Source organism: Nerophis ophidion, linkage group LG16, assembly GCF_033978795.1.
Source record: "Nerophis ophidion isolate RoL-2023_Sa linkage group LG16, RoL_Noph_v1.0, whole genome shotgun sequence".
NCBI classification, from domain to species: Eukaryota; Metazoa; Chordata; class Actinopteri; order Syngnathiformes; family Syngnathidae; genus Nerophis; species Nerophis ophidion.
Window position 1 is genome coordinate 3,096,356 of NC_084626.1, and position 15,389 is coordinate 3,111,744.

The 15,389-nt window shown below is 40.7% G+C and overlaps 2 protein-coding genes across 4 annotated transcripts in view; one reads left to right on the forward strand and one right to left on the reverse strand.

The window, feature by feature from the left end:
• zgc:113307 (uncharacterized protein LOC553753 homolog) overlaps positions 1 to 13,743 on the forward strand; it is a 16,100-nt gene extending 2,357 nt beyond the window's left edge. For both annotated transcript variants that reach the window (XM_061922589.1, XM_061922590.1), the window contains exons 2-5: positions 3,748 to 4,072; positions 4,745 to 5,069; positions 5,151 to 5,468; positions 12,813 to 13,743. In XM_061922589.1, the coding sequence (XP_061778573.1) occupies positions 3,748 to 4,072; positions 4,745 to 5,069; positions 5,151 to 5,468; positions 12,813 to 12,964 (1,120 nt within the window). In that variant the 3' untranslated portion in view covers positions 12,965 to 13,743. The remainder of the gene's footprint in view (positions 1 to 3,747; positions 4,073 to 4,744; positions 5,070 to 5,150; positions 5,469 to 12,812) is intronic.
• The window catches only part of fmoda (fibromodulin a), a 281,121-nt gene that overhangs the window by 60,299 nt on the left and 205,433 nt on the right, over positions 1 to 15,389 (reverse strand). The gene's annotated exons all lie outside the window — the stretch shown is intronic.

A 15,389-nucleotide genomic window follows, 5' to 3' on the forward strand; every position in this document is an offset into this window, starting at 1 on the left:
GTTCTTGTGTCTTTGCTACCTGTCGTGTCTGGTATCGTTACAGCTACTACCTGTTGTGCTACATTTTGTCCTGGTCGTCGTAGCCGTAAGCTGTTTTTGTTAGCCATTAGCTGTTTTCAGTTTTTCTGTTTGATACCCACTAGCTTCCCTGCTAAAGTTCATTTTTGTTTTCTAGCTCCCAGTGCTAGCTCCCTTAGTTTGGTATTCCGCCCACGTGCATGCTTTCTGTTTGTTCTTGTTTAGTTTTAATTAAGTCATGTTTTCTTGCTCAATGCCTGCCTCCTTCTCTGCATCTTGGGGTTCATCATCAACTAACTTTGACAAAAAAGTTGGTTCAAAGAAAAGGTCGTAAAAGAGTTCAAAGAAGAGGTGGCCTTGTGGGGAGTCAGGCCCTGCTTCCTCTCCGCTTTGTAGTTCTCGGGTCAAGACAAAAATCTTTCTGCGGATTACAATACATCAAAGAAACAGAACACCTCCATGTTGCTTCCCATCCTACACAGTGGAGTTTCACCAGCCTTCTTCTTGGTAGGACCAAAGAAAAGCTTTTGTCTTGTCGCCAGGAACTCATGGTAACACAAAGTTTTGTGATAACTTATCAATCAATCAATCAATCAATGTTTACTTATATAGCCCTAAATCACTAGTGTCTCAAAGGGCTGCACAAACCACCACGACATCCTCGGTAGGCCCACATAAGGGCAAGGAAAACTCACACCCAGTGGGACATCGGTGACAATAATGACCCAGAGGGATGTCGGTGACAATAATGACTATGAGAACCTTAGAGAGGAGGAAAGCAATGGATGTCGAGCGGGTCTAACATGCATGATACTGTGAAAGTTCAATCCACAATGGATCCAACACAGTCGCGAGAGTCCAGTCCAAAGCGGATCCAACACAGCAGCGAGAGTCCCGTTCACAGCGGAGCCAGCAGGAAACCATCCCAAGCGGAGGCGGATCAGCAGCGCAGAGATGTCCCCAGCCGATACACAGGCAAGCAGTACATGACCACCGGATCGGACCGGACCCCCTCCACAAGGGAGAGTGGGACATAGAAGAAAAAGAAAAGAAACGGCAGATCAACTGGTCTAAAAAGGGAGTCTATTTAAAGGCTAGAGTATACAAATGAGTTTTAAGGTGAGACTTAAATGCTTCTACTGAGGTGGCATCTCGAACTGTTACCGGGAGGGCATTCCAGAGTACTGGAGCCCGAACGGAAAACGCTCTATAGCCCGCAGACTTTTTTGGGGCTTTGGGAATCACTAACAAGCCGGAGTCCTTTGAACGCAGATTTCTTGCCGGGACATATGGTACAATACAATCGGCAAGTTAGGATGGAGCTAGACCGTGTAGTTTTTTATACGTAAGTAGTAAAACCTTAAAGTCACATCTTAAGTGCACAGGAAGCCAGTGCAGGTGAGCCAGTACAGGCGTAATGTGATCAAACTTTCTTGTTCTTGTCAAAAGTCTAGCAGCCGCATTTTGTACCAACTGTAATCTTTTAATGCTAGACATGGGGAGACCTGAAAATAATACGTTACAGTAGTCGAGGCGAGACGTAACAAACGCATGGATAATGATCTCAGCGTCTTTAGTGGACAGAATGGAGCGAATTTTAGCGCTGCTTTCGATACCGTCGATCATAATATTTTATTAGAACGTATCAAAACACGAATTGGTATGTCAGACTTAGCCCTGTCTTGGTTTGACTCTTATCTTACTGATAGGATGCAGTATGTCTCCCATAACAATGTGACCTCGGACTACGTTAAGGTAACGTGTGGAGTTCCCCAGGGTTCGGTCCTTGGCCCTGCACTCTTCAGCATCTACATGCTGCCGCTAGGTGACATCATACGCAAATACGGTGTTAGCTTTCACTGTTATGCTGATGACACCCAACTCTACATGCCCCTAAAGCTGACCAACATGCCGGATTGTAGTCAGCTGGATGCGTGTCTTAATGAAATTAAACAATGGATGTCCGCTAACTTTTTGCAACTCAACGCCAAAAAAACGGAAATGCTGATTATCGGTCCTGCTAGACACCGAACTCTATTTAATAATACAACTCTAACATTTGACAACCAAACAATTAAACAAGGCGACACGGTAAAGAATCTGGGTATTATCTTCGACCCAACTCTCTCCTTTGAGGCACACATTAAAAGCGTTACTAAAACGGCCTTCTTTCATCTCCATAATATCGCTAAAATTCGCTCCATTCTGTCGACTAAAGACGCTGAGATCATTATCCATGCGTTAGATACAATTATTCCGACAGTAGCGTTTTAGTACGCGGACCTCTGCCGAGAGGTTGTTTGCCGGTTTGTTGGCAACATAACCCAAAAAGTTATGGATGGATTTTGATGAAATGTTCAGGAAATGTTACTTAGGATCCGGTTTACGTAATGTAGTTTTCCGACCATAGGGCGAACCGGATTATAAGGCTCAGAGCCGATGAGTTGGTCTATTTTTTATTAATTTCGACATTTTAAAGACTTCTTTGTGGTCTACATAACATGTAATGGTCAAAATCTTGCATAGATGATGTTCTACAGACCACCTTCAAGTCGCTTTCTGACCATCTTTTCAGGACGCGCCGTATAGTGGGTGATCCTTTTTTACATGCCTCCACTTTCACAGTGTCTTCTCCCCGTCTTCTTTGTTGTACCAGTAGTTTTTAGCACTTCCATAGCGGATCTACTGACAGATACAAGGTAGAACTGTTTGCTACTTTATATAGGAAAAGGCAAAGGCCGAGGATGAATGCCCTGCAAAAACAAGGGGGACTTATGCAGATCCCAAATACACATCAGCAGGTACCAGAAGGTAAGAAAAGTTTGTTTCGCATAAAATTGCAAAGCAAAACTTCGAATAATGTTCACTATTAGGTATCGTTTTGGGGTTCTTATACACACATACCGTAATATTCCCGTATGTTGAAGCACAGTACGTCTAACTATGGTCGCCGTAGCGCTCTGACAATCCATCAAGAGGTGCGACTCCTTAGCTTACCGAAGTCGTACTAAAACATTTTGACAGGTTTTGGAGCGCCCTGTGTAATGTTTTGCATTCTCAATAAAACATCAACATTTTGGTGTTGCTTGCTTACAGGTAAATGGTAAATGGGTAATGCACTTTTCTACATTCAAGCTACCTAAAGCGCTTTGACACTATTTCCACATTCACACACACATTCACACACTGTTGGCGGGAGCTGTCAAGCTAGGCACTAGCCACCACCCATCCGCAACAAGGGTGAAGTGTCTTGCTCAAGGACACAACGGACGTGACTAGGGTGGTAGAAGCAGGGGATCGAACCAGGACCCCTCAGATTGCTGGCCGGCCATTCTCCCAACCGCGCCACATGCCGTCCCCTTGCTAGTGTCATTTATTGAACAGGCGTCAGTCTGCAGTCCACAGGTATCTCTTTTGCATGACTGCCATCTACTGTTCACACTTATTTCACCATGTACCAAATAAAATTGCTTCGAGGTCGGTAAGCAAAACCAGAATGAATAAATACATAAGGGGTACGCACTGTCGATCTTTGAGCAAATAAAAGATTTTAAGTGCGCCTTGTAGTCCGAAAAATACAGCACTTACAATTCAAACAAACAATTGAATAAATCTCATAGACTTGACTGAAGTAAACTGATTGACCAAGCATGAAAGTCCTTCAACACAATAACTCTTCAATACATTCCAAAACAGACATTTGGAGTTTTAGTCTGCTGTTTCTTCCAGGTCTACAAAGAGTTTGGTCTCCATGGGTGTGCTACGAAGTCTCTCGGTGCTGCTTTTTGTTTTCGCTGTGGCCTCGCCAACCACGCTGACTGACAAGGACTATGGCGGCATCCCCCTGTGGATCGACCGCTTGCTCGGCGAGCCCAGCGTGCTGAGCCTAGAGGGTCGCTTGGACCGAGCCTGGTACCGCGCCAACAACCCTCAGGCGTGTCCTTGGCAGTGTGACTGCCCCATTCAGTGGCCCACGGCGCTGTACTGCGACCGCAGAAGTCTGGCTGCCGTCCCTGGGTTCCTGCCAGCCGCAACTCAGTACCTGTTTCTGCAGGTAAGGAGGTTCTTTGGTCTTGTTCACAAGTGAGGGAAAGACGGAGAAGGAAATCAGCCGGAGAATCGGAGCAGCTGGGGCAGTATTGAAGTCTCTCTGCCGTACTGTTGCGACGAGAGCTGAGCCAGAAGGCAAAGCTCTCAGTCTACCGAGTTATCGACATTCCTACTCTCAGCTATGGTCATGAAATGTGGGTCATGACCAAAAGAGTAAGATCGCGGATACAAGCGGCCAAAATGAGTTTTCTCAGAAGTGTGGCTGGCATCTCCCTTAGAGATAGGGTGAGAAGTTCAGTCACCCGAGAGAGACTCGGAGTAGAGCCGCTGTTCCTTCGCTTGGAAAGGAGCCAGCCAAGGTGGTTCCGGAATTTCGTGCGGATGCCTCACGAGCATATAATTAGGGAGGTCCTCGTTGCACGTCCCACTGGGAGGGGACCCCGTGGCAGGTCAAAGACCAGATGGGGGGATTACATCTCCTCTTTGTCCTGGGAACGCTTCAGGATCCACCAGGAGGAATTTGCTAATGTTGCTTTGGAGAGAGAAGTCTGGGGGTCTCTGCTGGAGCTGTTGTCCCGATTTCGGATAAGCGGTTGAAGATGGATGGAGGGATGGAGGTTTATTTGGAAGTTGTCCAGTACTCTACCACTCGGCCTTGAGTTTGTGTCTTTCACAGGGAAACAACATCTCCTCCTTGTCTTCGCCACATCTGGCAAACATCACTGGGCTCCGTTGGCTCATCCTGGACCACAACCGTTTGACAAGTGACCAACTAGACCGGGGTTTCCTGCAAAACCAGACGCTACTGAATTACTTCTTCGCCAACCACAACCAGCTGAGCTCGGTACCCGGCGGTCTGCCAGACGGTCTCAAGCAGCTCAGACTCGCCCACAACAAAATCAGCAGCATCGTGCCCGGTGAGCTGAAGAACTTGCAGAACCTGACGGTGCTGCTTTTGCAAGGAAACCGACTGAAGACCATCAACGAGGGAGCGCTCGATGGTAGCGGACCATGTATCCCTATAAAAATGGTATTGTTTACCACGACAATACCAGACCAACAAGTGTGTTCATGTGTTACAGGTCTCCTTGGTCTTCACCTGCTGGACCTCGGCAACAATTCCTTCTCATTAGTCCCCAAACATTTACCGCCCTTGGTGCAGCAGCTCTATCTGTCCAACAACTCCCTCTCTGGGGTCGACGAGGACAGTTTGGTGGGGTTGGTGAACCTCAGGCACCTTGGTCTAAGTCACTGCGGCCTGCAGAGCCCCCACATCCACCCTGAGGCATTCAACCTCTCCAGCCTTCTGGAACTGGACTTGTCCTACAACGAGCTCGTGAGCGTACCCACGGTGACCACCACCCTGCAGCACCTTTATCTGGAGGCCAATGACATTCTAGGTAAGCTAGCAAAGTTAATACTTGCACAAACACGCTTTAATTAAAAAAAGTGAGCCAAAACATGTCGAATCTCCAAGTAACGAGTGAAAGTAATGAAAGAAATGGAGTGAGCTTTGACAGTCATATAAATTAAGTCAATGTAAAGAAACAGTTATCTCCAAAATGTAATCCGTGGATCTGTATCCCATTTCAAACACCTACTAAAAGGTTCATTAAAATCTGCTGAAACTAAAAAGGGACAAAAAATAACTAATCAACTAAACCATCTAACAGCCATCTACCTACCGAACTACCTACCTAAATAACTGAACCAACAGACTAACTATCAACTAACTAACCAAAACAATTAACTCAGGCAACTAACCAGTTAACTAAACTTACTAACTGACTAAGTAACTAACCAAATAACTCAACCGAATAACCCAACCAACTGACAAGCAACTAACTCAACCAACCAACCAAATCAACTATCAAACTAACTCAACCAACTAACTAACCAAACCAACTAACACACTAAACCAACTAACAATTTAAGTAAAGCGAACTATATTTATACAGTGCTCTTCTGTAGCGACTCAAAGCTTTTATAATTGATTGAAACTTTTATTAGTAGATTGCACAGTGAAATACATATTCCGTACAATTGACCACTAAATGGTAACACCCCAAAAAGTTTTTCAACTTGTTCTAGTCGGGGTCCACGTTAATCAATTCATGGTAAGCACTTAACTAAATAATAATGAACAACTAACTAATTATCACAATAAATAACTAACTAAACCAACTAACTGAACCAAGAAATTAATTGCATCAACTAACACAACCAACTAGCTAACTCAACCAACCAGCCAACTAAATGAAGTGAATTATATTTTTTACAGTGCTCTTCTCTAGTGACTCAAAGCACTTTACATAATGAACCAAATACCAATGCACAACTAACTTTACATCCCACATGCTAACTAACCAACCAACCAACTAACTAACTAACTAACTATCACAATAAATAACTAAAAAACTAAATAACCAACACATTAATTGCATCAACTAACTCAACCCACTAGCTAAATCAACCAACCAACTAAACCAACTAACAAACCAACTAAACCAACTAACAAACTACATTAAGTGAATTATATTTATACAGTGCTCTTCTCTAGCGACTCAAAGCACTTTACACAATGAACCAACTACCAATGAACAACTAACTTTACATCCAACAAGCTAATCAACCAACTAACTAACTAACCAACCAACTAACTAACTAACTAACTAACTAACTAACTGACTAACTAGCACAATAAATAACGAACTAAACCAACTAACTCAACCAACTAGCTAAATCAACTAATCAACTAAACCAATTAACTAAACCAACTAACAAATTAAACCAATTAACAAACTAAGTGAAGTGAATTATATTTATACAGTGCTCTTCACAAGCAATCAAATCACTTTACATAATAAACCAATTACCAATGAACAACTAACTTTATATCTAACTAACTAACTAACTAACTAACTAACTAACTAACTAACTAACTAACTAACTCCATACATTGCTAAACCAACTAACTAAAACAACCAATTAACTGCATTTACTAACTCAACCAACCAACCAACCAACCAACCAGCCAAACAACTAAACCAAATAACAAACTAACTAAACCAACTAACAAATCAAACCAATTAAACTAAGTGAAGTGAATTATGTATATACAGTTATCTTCTCTAGCGAATCAAAGCACTTTACCTAATGAACGGAATACCATAGAACAACTAACTTTACATCCAACTAACTAACTAACTAGCACCATAAATAATTGACAAAACAACTAACTAAAACAACCAATTAACTGCATCATCTAACTCAACCAAATAGCTAACTCAACCAACCAACCAACCAACCAACTAACTAACTAACTAACTAACTAACTAACTAACTAACTAACTAACTAACTAACTAACTAATTAACTAAAACAACTAACTAAAACAACCAATTAATTTCATCAACTAACTCAACCAACTAGCTAACTCAACCAACCAACTAAACCAACTAACAAACTGACTAAACCAGCTAGCAAACGTACCAATGAATAAACTAAGAGAAATGAATTATATTTATACAGTGCTCTCCTCTAGCGACTCAAAGCACTTTACATAATGAACCTAATACCAATGAACAACTAACTTTACATCGAACAAAGTAACTAACTCAACTAACCAACTAACTAACTAACTCGCAAAATAAATAACTAAACCAATTAACTGAACCAACGAATAACTACATCACCTAACTCAACCAACCAGCTAACTATAGAACCAACTAAACCAACTACCAAACTAAACAATTAAAGGAAGTGAAGTGAATTATAGTTATACAGTCTTCTTCTCTAGCGACTCAAAGCACTTTACATAATGAACACCTAACTAACTAACTAACTAACTGACTGACTGACTGACTGACTGACTGACTGACTGACTGACTGACTAACTAGCACAATAATTAATTAACTAAAACAACTAACTAAACAACCAATTAACTTCAACTAACTCAACCAACTAGCTAACTCAACCAACCAACTAAACCAACTAACAAACTAACTAAACCAGCTAGCAAACGTACCAATGAATAAACTAAGAGAAATGAATTATATTTATACAGTGCTCTCCTCTAGCGACTCAAAGCACTTTACATAATGAACCAAATACCAATGAACAACTAACTTTACATCCAACAAAGTAACTAACTCAACTAACCAACTAACTAACTAACTCGCAAAATAAATAACTAAACCAATTAACTGAACCAACAAATAACTACATCACCTAACTCAACCAACCAGCTAACTATACAACCAACTAAACCAACTAGCACACTAAACAATTAAAGGAAGTGAAGTAAATTATAGTTATACAGTGTTCTTCTCTAGCGACTCAAAGCACTTTACATAATGAACACCTAACAAACAAACAAACAAACAAACAAACAAACAAACAAACAAACTAACTAACTAACTAACTAACTAACTAACTAACTAACTAACTAACTACCTGACCAACCAACTAACTACCTAAATTAACTAGCTGACTGACTAACCAACCAACCAACCAACCAACCAACAAACAAACTGACAAACTAACTAACTGACTAACCAAACAACTTGCTAAATAAGTAACTAACCAACTAACTAATCCAACCAACCAACAAACTAAGTTACATTAATTATATTTATTTAACTATACTATATATCTAACCAACCAACTAACTCAACCGAACAACCCAACCGACAAATAACTAACTCAACCAACTATCTCACTCAAACAACCAACTAAACCATGATTTCATTACGTGGGTTTTGGCTGACCATCATAAACTATTTTGTGTGAAGTCTTCAGACCAGGGCGGAGTTTGGGCGGGGCCTCCGTCAAGGAGGGAGGGGCCAAGAGTATGTCTGCTCAGCAGGGGAGGGGCTAAGTTATCACCGAGGAAAAAAGTAGGTTAGCAAAAGAAAAAGGTAGATCGGCATGAAGACATCTGCCACGGTTTTTAGACGAAACAGAGCACATGTTGTTCTACTTTCCCAGCTCCTCGTTCCTGGATCTCAACCTTGACCTGGAACACTATCAAAATTTTTTGGTCGAGGTACAAATTGGGAAGCAGTTTTGGCTGAGAGCAGCGGTATGACTTTTTGAGTAATATAATACGTACAAATAGGAACGACGCAATAATGACCATGAACAATATTGCACTTAAAATGGAACAATAGAAATAAATAGAAATTACAGTAGTGATAACTATTAGGGTTGTACCGATACCAATGTTTTGTTATTGGCTTTGTTATTGGCTTTATTTTAACAAAAAATCTTATTGTCAGAGTTAGTTTGTGACGAACCCCAAGATGCAGAGAAGGAGGCAGCCATTGGATAGGAAAACGTGATTTAATAAAGATACTAAAACAAGAACAAACCAAAAAGGTACAACAAAAAGCATGCACGAGGCGGATAACCATCTAAGAGAGCTAGCATGGGAGCTAGAAAACAAAAGGAACTTAGCATGGAAGCTAGCAAAAACAAAAAGGGCCTAGCGTGGAAGCTAGTGGGTAGCGAGCAGGAATACAGAAGTCACACTTGTAATAGGAAAACAAACTGGAAGCAGGGAAAAAAACAGTAAGCTACAAACATCTAACAAATATAGCTTACCGCTACGCTGCCAAAGACACGGTACGACAAGACAGGAGCGATAAAACATAACAATAATCCAGCACTCGACTGGAGGACAAAACAGGTTCAAATAGGAGCGGGCTGATTGACAACGGGTGTGGCCAGGTGCCAATCAGCCGCAGCTGAGGGGAGATGGTGCTCAGGGAGAAAGACAGGAAACCAACAAAATAAGAGCGCTGACAGGAAATACCACACACACAGGAAAAAAACTAGAACACAAACAAACTGTCAGAGGCAAGCCTGACACTTATTGTACATTTAAAATATGTTTATTATTGTAATTTTGTAGTAAACTAAAATAGTGAACACACTAGAAAACTTGTCTTTTTGATGTGAGTAAACAAACAAAGGCTCCTAATTAGTCTGCTGACGTATGCAATAACCTATTGTGTCATATTTCCACCTACTATTTTGTCTACATAATTAGAGAGAGGCTGTAAAAAGTAGATTTTTAATCCACTTGTTCATTTACTGTTGATACCTGCTTATTTTCTTCTTTTAACAAGTTTTTTCGAAATTAAATAATCACTTATTTGTCAGGCTTGTCCCTGACAGTTTGGCCATGTCTTAGTTTTTCCTCTGAATTTGTCTTTGTTTCCTGTCTTTAGTTCCTGTCAGCACTCTTATTTTGGTTCTGTTTCCTGTCTGTCTGCCTGAGTGCTGTGTCCCCTCAACTGTGGCTGATTGGCACCTGGCCACACCTGGTGTCAATCAGCCAGCCACTATCTAGACCTGTTTTCTCCTCCAGTCAGTGCTAGATTATTGTTGTCGAAGTCACCAGTAGCTGTATTGTCGTTTGTAGCTTTGTCTACTTCTGTTCTCTCTGCCAGAGTTCCGTCGTGTCACAGAAAGTGATTTTGTTCATAGCCAAGTTTGTTATTCGCCTTGTGCGCGCCTTTTGTTGGTACCCTTTTGGTTTGTTCTTGTTTTAGTGTTTAATTAAATGATGTTTTCTTACGCAATGCCTGCCTCCTTCTCCGCATCTTGGGGTTTGTCACTAACTCAACCTGATATTATTCTTATCTTGTTTGATACTTTACATTAGTTTTGGACGATACCACACATTTAGGTATAGATCCGATACCAAGTAGTTACAGGATCATACATTGGTCATATTCAAAGTCCTCATGTGTGTAGGGAAATATTTCCTGAGTTTATAAACATAAGATGTAATCGTAGTAGAATCGACTAGATATGCTATTGTACTTGATATCATTACAGTTGATGTCAGGTGTAGATCCATCTTTGTTTACATTCAGGGGTGCTAGCTTGCTGTTAGCAGTTGGCTATTGCATCCTACTATGGTGTGTGGTGAAGCATGTTTAGCTATTCCTCGTCCTCCAGTGGTAATGTTACTTGTAAGAAATAAACTTTGTCACCATGGAGGCGAGGATTAGTGATTGAGAAGTAGCTAAAACACTGCCGACTGCGGATGGACATTAGCCACTATAGTTTCAGTGTCATTACTTAAACCTTATCGTCATTATTTAAGCCAAAATGTATCAGTTCTCCCTTTTCTGTCTGCACACTGTGTCTTCTTGTAAGTACTCTGTGTGCGTGCGCTGCCGAACATGCTCCTCTGCTCGTAAAACCAGCAATGTCACGACGAGACGAGGCGCCGTCATGCCCGTTAATTGTATTATTTTTTTTCAAATGGGGATTCGGTACTTTTCAAAAGGAGTATAGTACCCTTTTTGATTCATTAGTACGGCGATACTATACTAGTACCGGTATACCGTACAACCCTAATAACTAATTATATTATTCATTACCTTTACTTTTAACATTAGAATTGCTAGAAAAATGGGGGTGAAGAAAGAGATGCAAACTGTATTAACCTTGTAGATTGTCATAGTAACCATAGGTCAAGCTTTGTCAGTGTGCCATGTGTTACCCAGTTTCCCTTAGGGCAACAACGTTAATTTATGTTCGATGAAAGGTGATTATATGCATGAGTGTATGTATGTATATGTACTTGTACAGTGAATTTATATGTACATGTATGTGTATATGTATGTTTGTACTGTGAATTTGCGTGTGTATGTATGAACTGTGTGTGTGTATGTCATACTTGCCAACTATGATACCTCCGAATTCAGGAGATGGGGGGAGGGGGTGTATATATTTTCAAGTATTTCTCATATATATATATATATATATATATATATATATATATATATGAGAAATACTTGAAAATATATACATATATATATATATATATATATATATATATATATATGTATATATTTTCAAGTATTTCTCATATATATATATATGTATGTATTTGTATATATATATATGTTTATATATAAACATATATGTATATACAAATACATACATATATACATATACATACATACATATACATATATACATACATACATACATACACACACACACACACACACACACACACACACACACACACACACACACACATACATACACACACACACATATATATATATGTATACATATACATATATGTATACATATACATATATATGTATACATATACTTCTCCTTCTTACTCGTCGTCGCCATGCACTTCTTTGTTCTTCTGCTTCGTCTCCGTTATATGTTTTTTTTTGGACATTACTACTTGCCGTAGTTTTGAAAGCAATGCATGATGCGGATCCGGATGTTGTGTGTTAGTGTATTAATGTGCCGGCTTGGAATAAACACACGCTGAGAACTAGCTCTGTGCCTGCCTGCTTTATGGGTCATAGATAAACCTACGGATAACAGAGACATATATATTAGTCTCCTTTTCAGGTGAGAGAGGACGCTAATATCGTAGTCCGGGTGGAAATCGGGAGAAATTCGGGAAAATTGTTTGACCCAGAATGGGGCACTGAAATTCAGGAGTCTCCCGGGAAAATCGGGAGGGTTGGCAAGTATAGTGTATGTATGTACTGTACTTGTGTAGGTAGGTATGTATGTATTTATGTATGTATCTGGGAGCGTATGATGGTGTTCCATTTAAAGCCAAACATGCCACCGTGTGTTAGCTCGAGGAAGCATTTCTTCGAACGAACACACAGAATACTTTTTCAACTAGTAGAAAACGCAGAACCGTCTGGTCCTCTCGTTCATTGAATCCCTTGCGTTTACTCCAGAGCTCAACTTGACCAGTTTCTGCAGAGAAGTGGGCCCTCTGAACTACTCCAGGTTGAAGACCCTGCGACTGGACGGCAACAAGATGTCCTACCGAGAGCTCCCGTCCGACTGGGCCTCCTGTCTGAGAGCCATCGAAAGTATTCAGATTTGAACAGGCGTCGATAATAAAAATCCAACGGCATTGTCATTCCTCAACCATTGTTTCAACTTCGCCAAGGTTTTTCTTGGGACACCGAGTGTGACATGCTGTCTCGTTTCTCTCAGGAAAGTGGTTCGACTGAGCTGGGAGTATTTTGTGACGGACATATACAGTACACACAACCATGAACTGATTAACGTGGACTCCGACTTAAACAAGTTGAAAAACTTATTCGGGTGTTACCATTTATTGGTCAATTGTACGGAATATGTACTGAACTGTGCAATCTATTAATAAAAGTTTCAATCTATCAATCAATCAATCAACCAACCAATCAATCAATCAATCACAAAAACCTGTAGAATGGGTGGTCCCCATGAGTAATGATCAAAAACTTGGTCCCCATTCCAAATGATAACCTGTGTGTGTGTGTGAGTTTTCTGGAAATTCAGACTTAATGGGGACATTGCTCTGTTTACACAGTCATTTTTAGGGGACTTCTGACGGTATGGGGACCAAAAAAACAGGTCCCCTAAAGCAGATCAACTTCGCCAAGGTTTTTCTTGGGACACCGAGTGTGACATGCTGTCTCGTTTCTCTCAAGTAGTGGTTCAACTGAGCTGGGAGTATTATGTGACGGACATATACAGTACACACAACCATGAACTGATTAACGTGGACTCCGACTTAAACAAGTTGAAAAACTTATTCGGGTGTTACCATTTATTGGTCAATTGTACGGAATATGTACTGAACTGTGCAATCTATTAATAAAAGTTTCAATCAATCAATCAATCAATCAATCAATCAATCAACCAACCAATCAATCAATCAATCACAAAAACCTGTAGAAAGGGTGGTCCCCATGAGTAATGATCAAAAACTTGGTCCCCATTCCAAATGATAACCTGTGTGTGTGTGTGAGTTTTCTGGAAATTCAGACTTAATGGGGACATTGCTCTGTTTACACAGTCACTTTTAGGGGACTTCTGACAGTATGGGGACCAAAAAAACAGGTCCCCTAAAGCAGACCAAATTCGCCAAGGTTTTTCTTGGGACACCGAGTGTGACATGCTGTCTCGTTTCTCTCAAGTAGTGGTTCAACTGAGCTGGGAGTATTATGTGACGGACATATACAGTACACACAACCATGAATTGATTAACATGGACCCCGACTTAAACAAGTTGAACATTTTTTTCGGGTGTTACCATTTATTGGTCAATTGTACGGAATATGTACTGAACTGTGCAATCTATTAATAAAAGTTTCAATCAATCAATCAATCAATCAATCAATCACAACAACCTGTAGAAAGGGTGGTCCCCATGAGTAATGATCAAAAACTTGGTTCCCATTCCAAATGATAACCTGTGTGTGTGTGTGTGTGTTTTCGTGCAATTCAGACTTAATGGGGACATCGCTCTGTTTACACAGTCACCTTTAGGGGACTTCTGACGGTATGGGACTCAAAAAAAAAACAGACCCCTAAAGCAGACCTAGGCAAATTAAGGCCCGGGGGCCACATGCGGCCCGTTGAGCTTTTCAATCTGGCCCGCCGGACATTCCCAAATAATTTTTTCACATCTTCAAGATGGAAAGTGTAGCTACCCTTATGATGTGCAGTGATGTTTTCTAACGACCGGAAGTCTTGAACTAACAAACTAACTTCAACAAAGTATTTCAATGGTTGGAATCTGTGCTTATGAATGATATACCAGTTACTATGGTAACCTAATTAGTTACTCTGGTCATTTAATTAGTTACTATGGCAATCTAAGTCACAGCAGACAAGGCATCAAGCAGTGTGGGTGGGAAATGTTTCCTCAGACGCGGAAGGAGAACACTTGGATTTTTTTATATCAGAGCTTGATTCAGACTAATTTCAAAGATGGTCTGAACAAACAGATAAAAATGCAAAATTAAATGTTATTATACACTGATCATCATGTGGATGAATGTAAGGTGTTGTTGATTTTTGAGGCTAGACTACTGCACTGAATAGTGCTCCGAGGATCCGGATGAGAGTGCGGAAATAAAACCATATCATACCAATTCTCAAATCCCTTTACTGGCTTCCTGTTCCACTCAGGATTGAATACAAAGTTTCCCTACCAACACACCATGGTCTACATGGAAATGCCCCCCCCCCCCCACCCTCTACCTCAAAGAACTACTCACCTCCAAATCCCTCCGCTCCAGACAGGATAACTTCCTCTAACCACCAAGGACAAAGCTACGAAGTATGGGAGACCGGGGCTTTCTGCTCCGCCGCTCCCAGTCGGTGGAACGCTCTCCCTGACTACCTTAGGCCTCCACAGACTGTGAATGCTTTTAAATAATGCTTAAAACCACCTTTTTTTTTTTTTTATAAAAAGCCTTTTTTTTTTAGATACATGCATACTAGTTCTAGCTATTAAGCGGTTCTAGTATTTATTT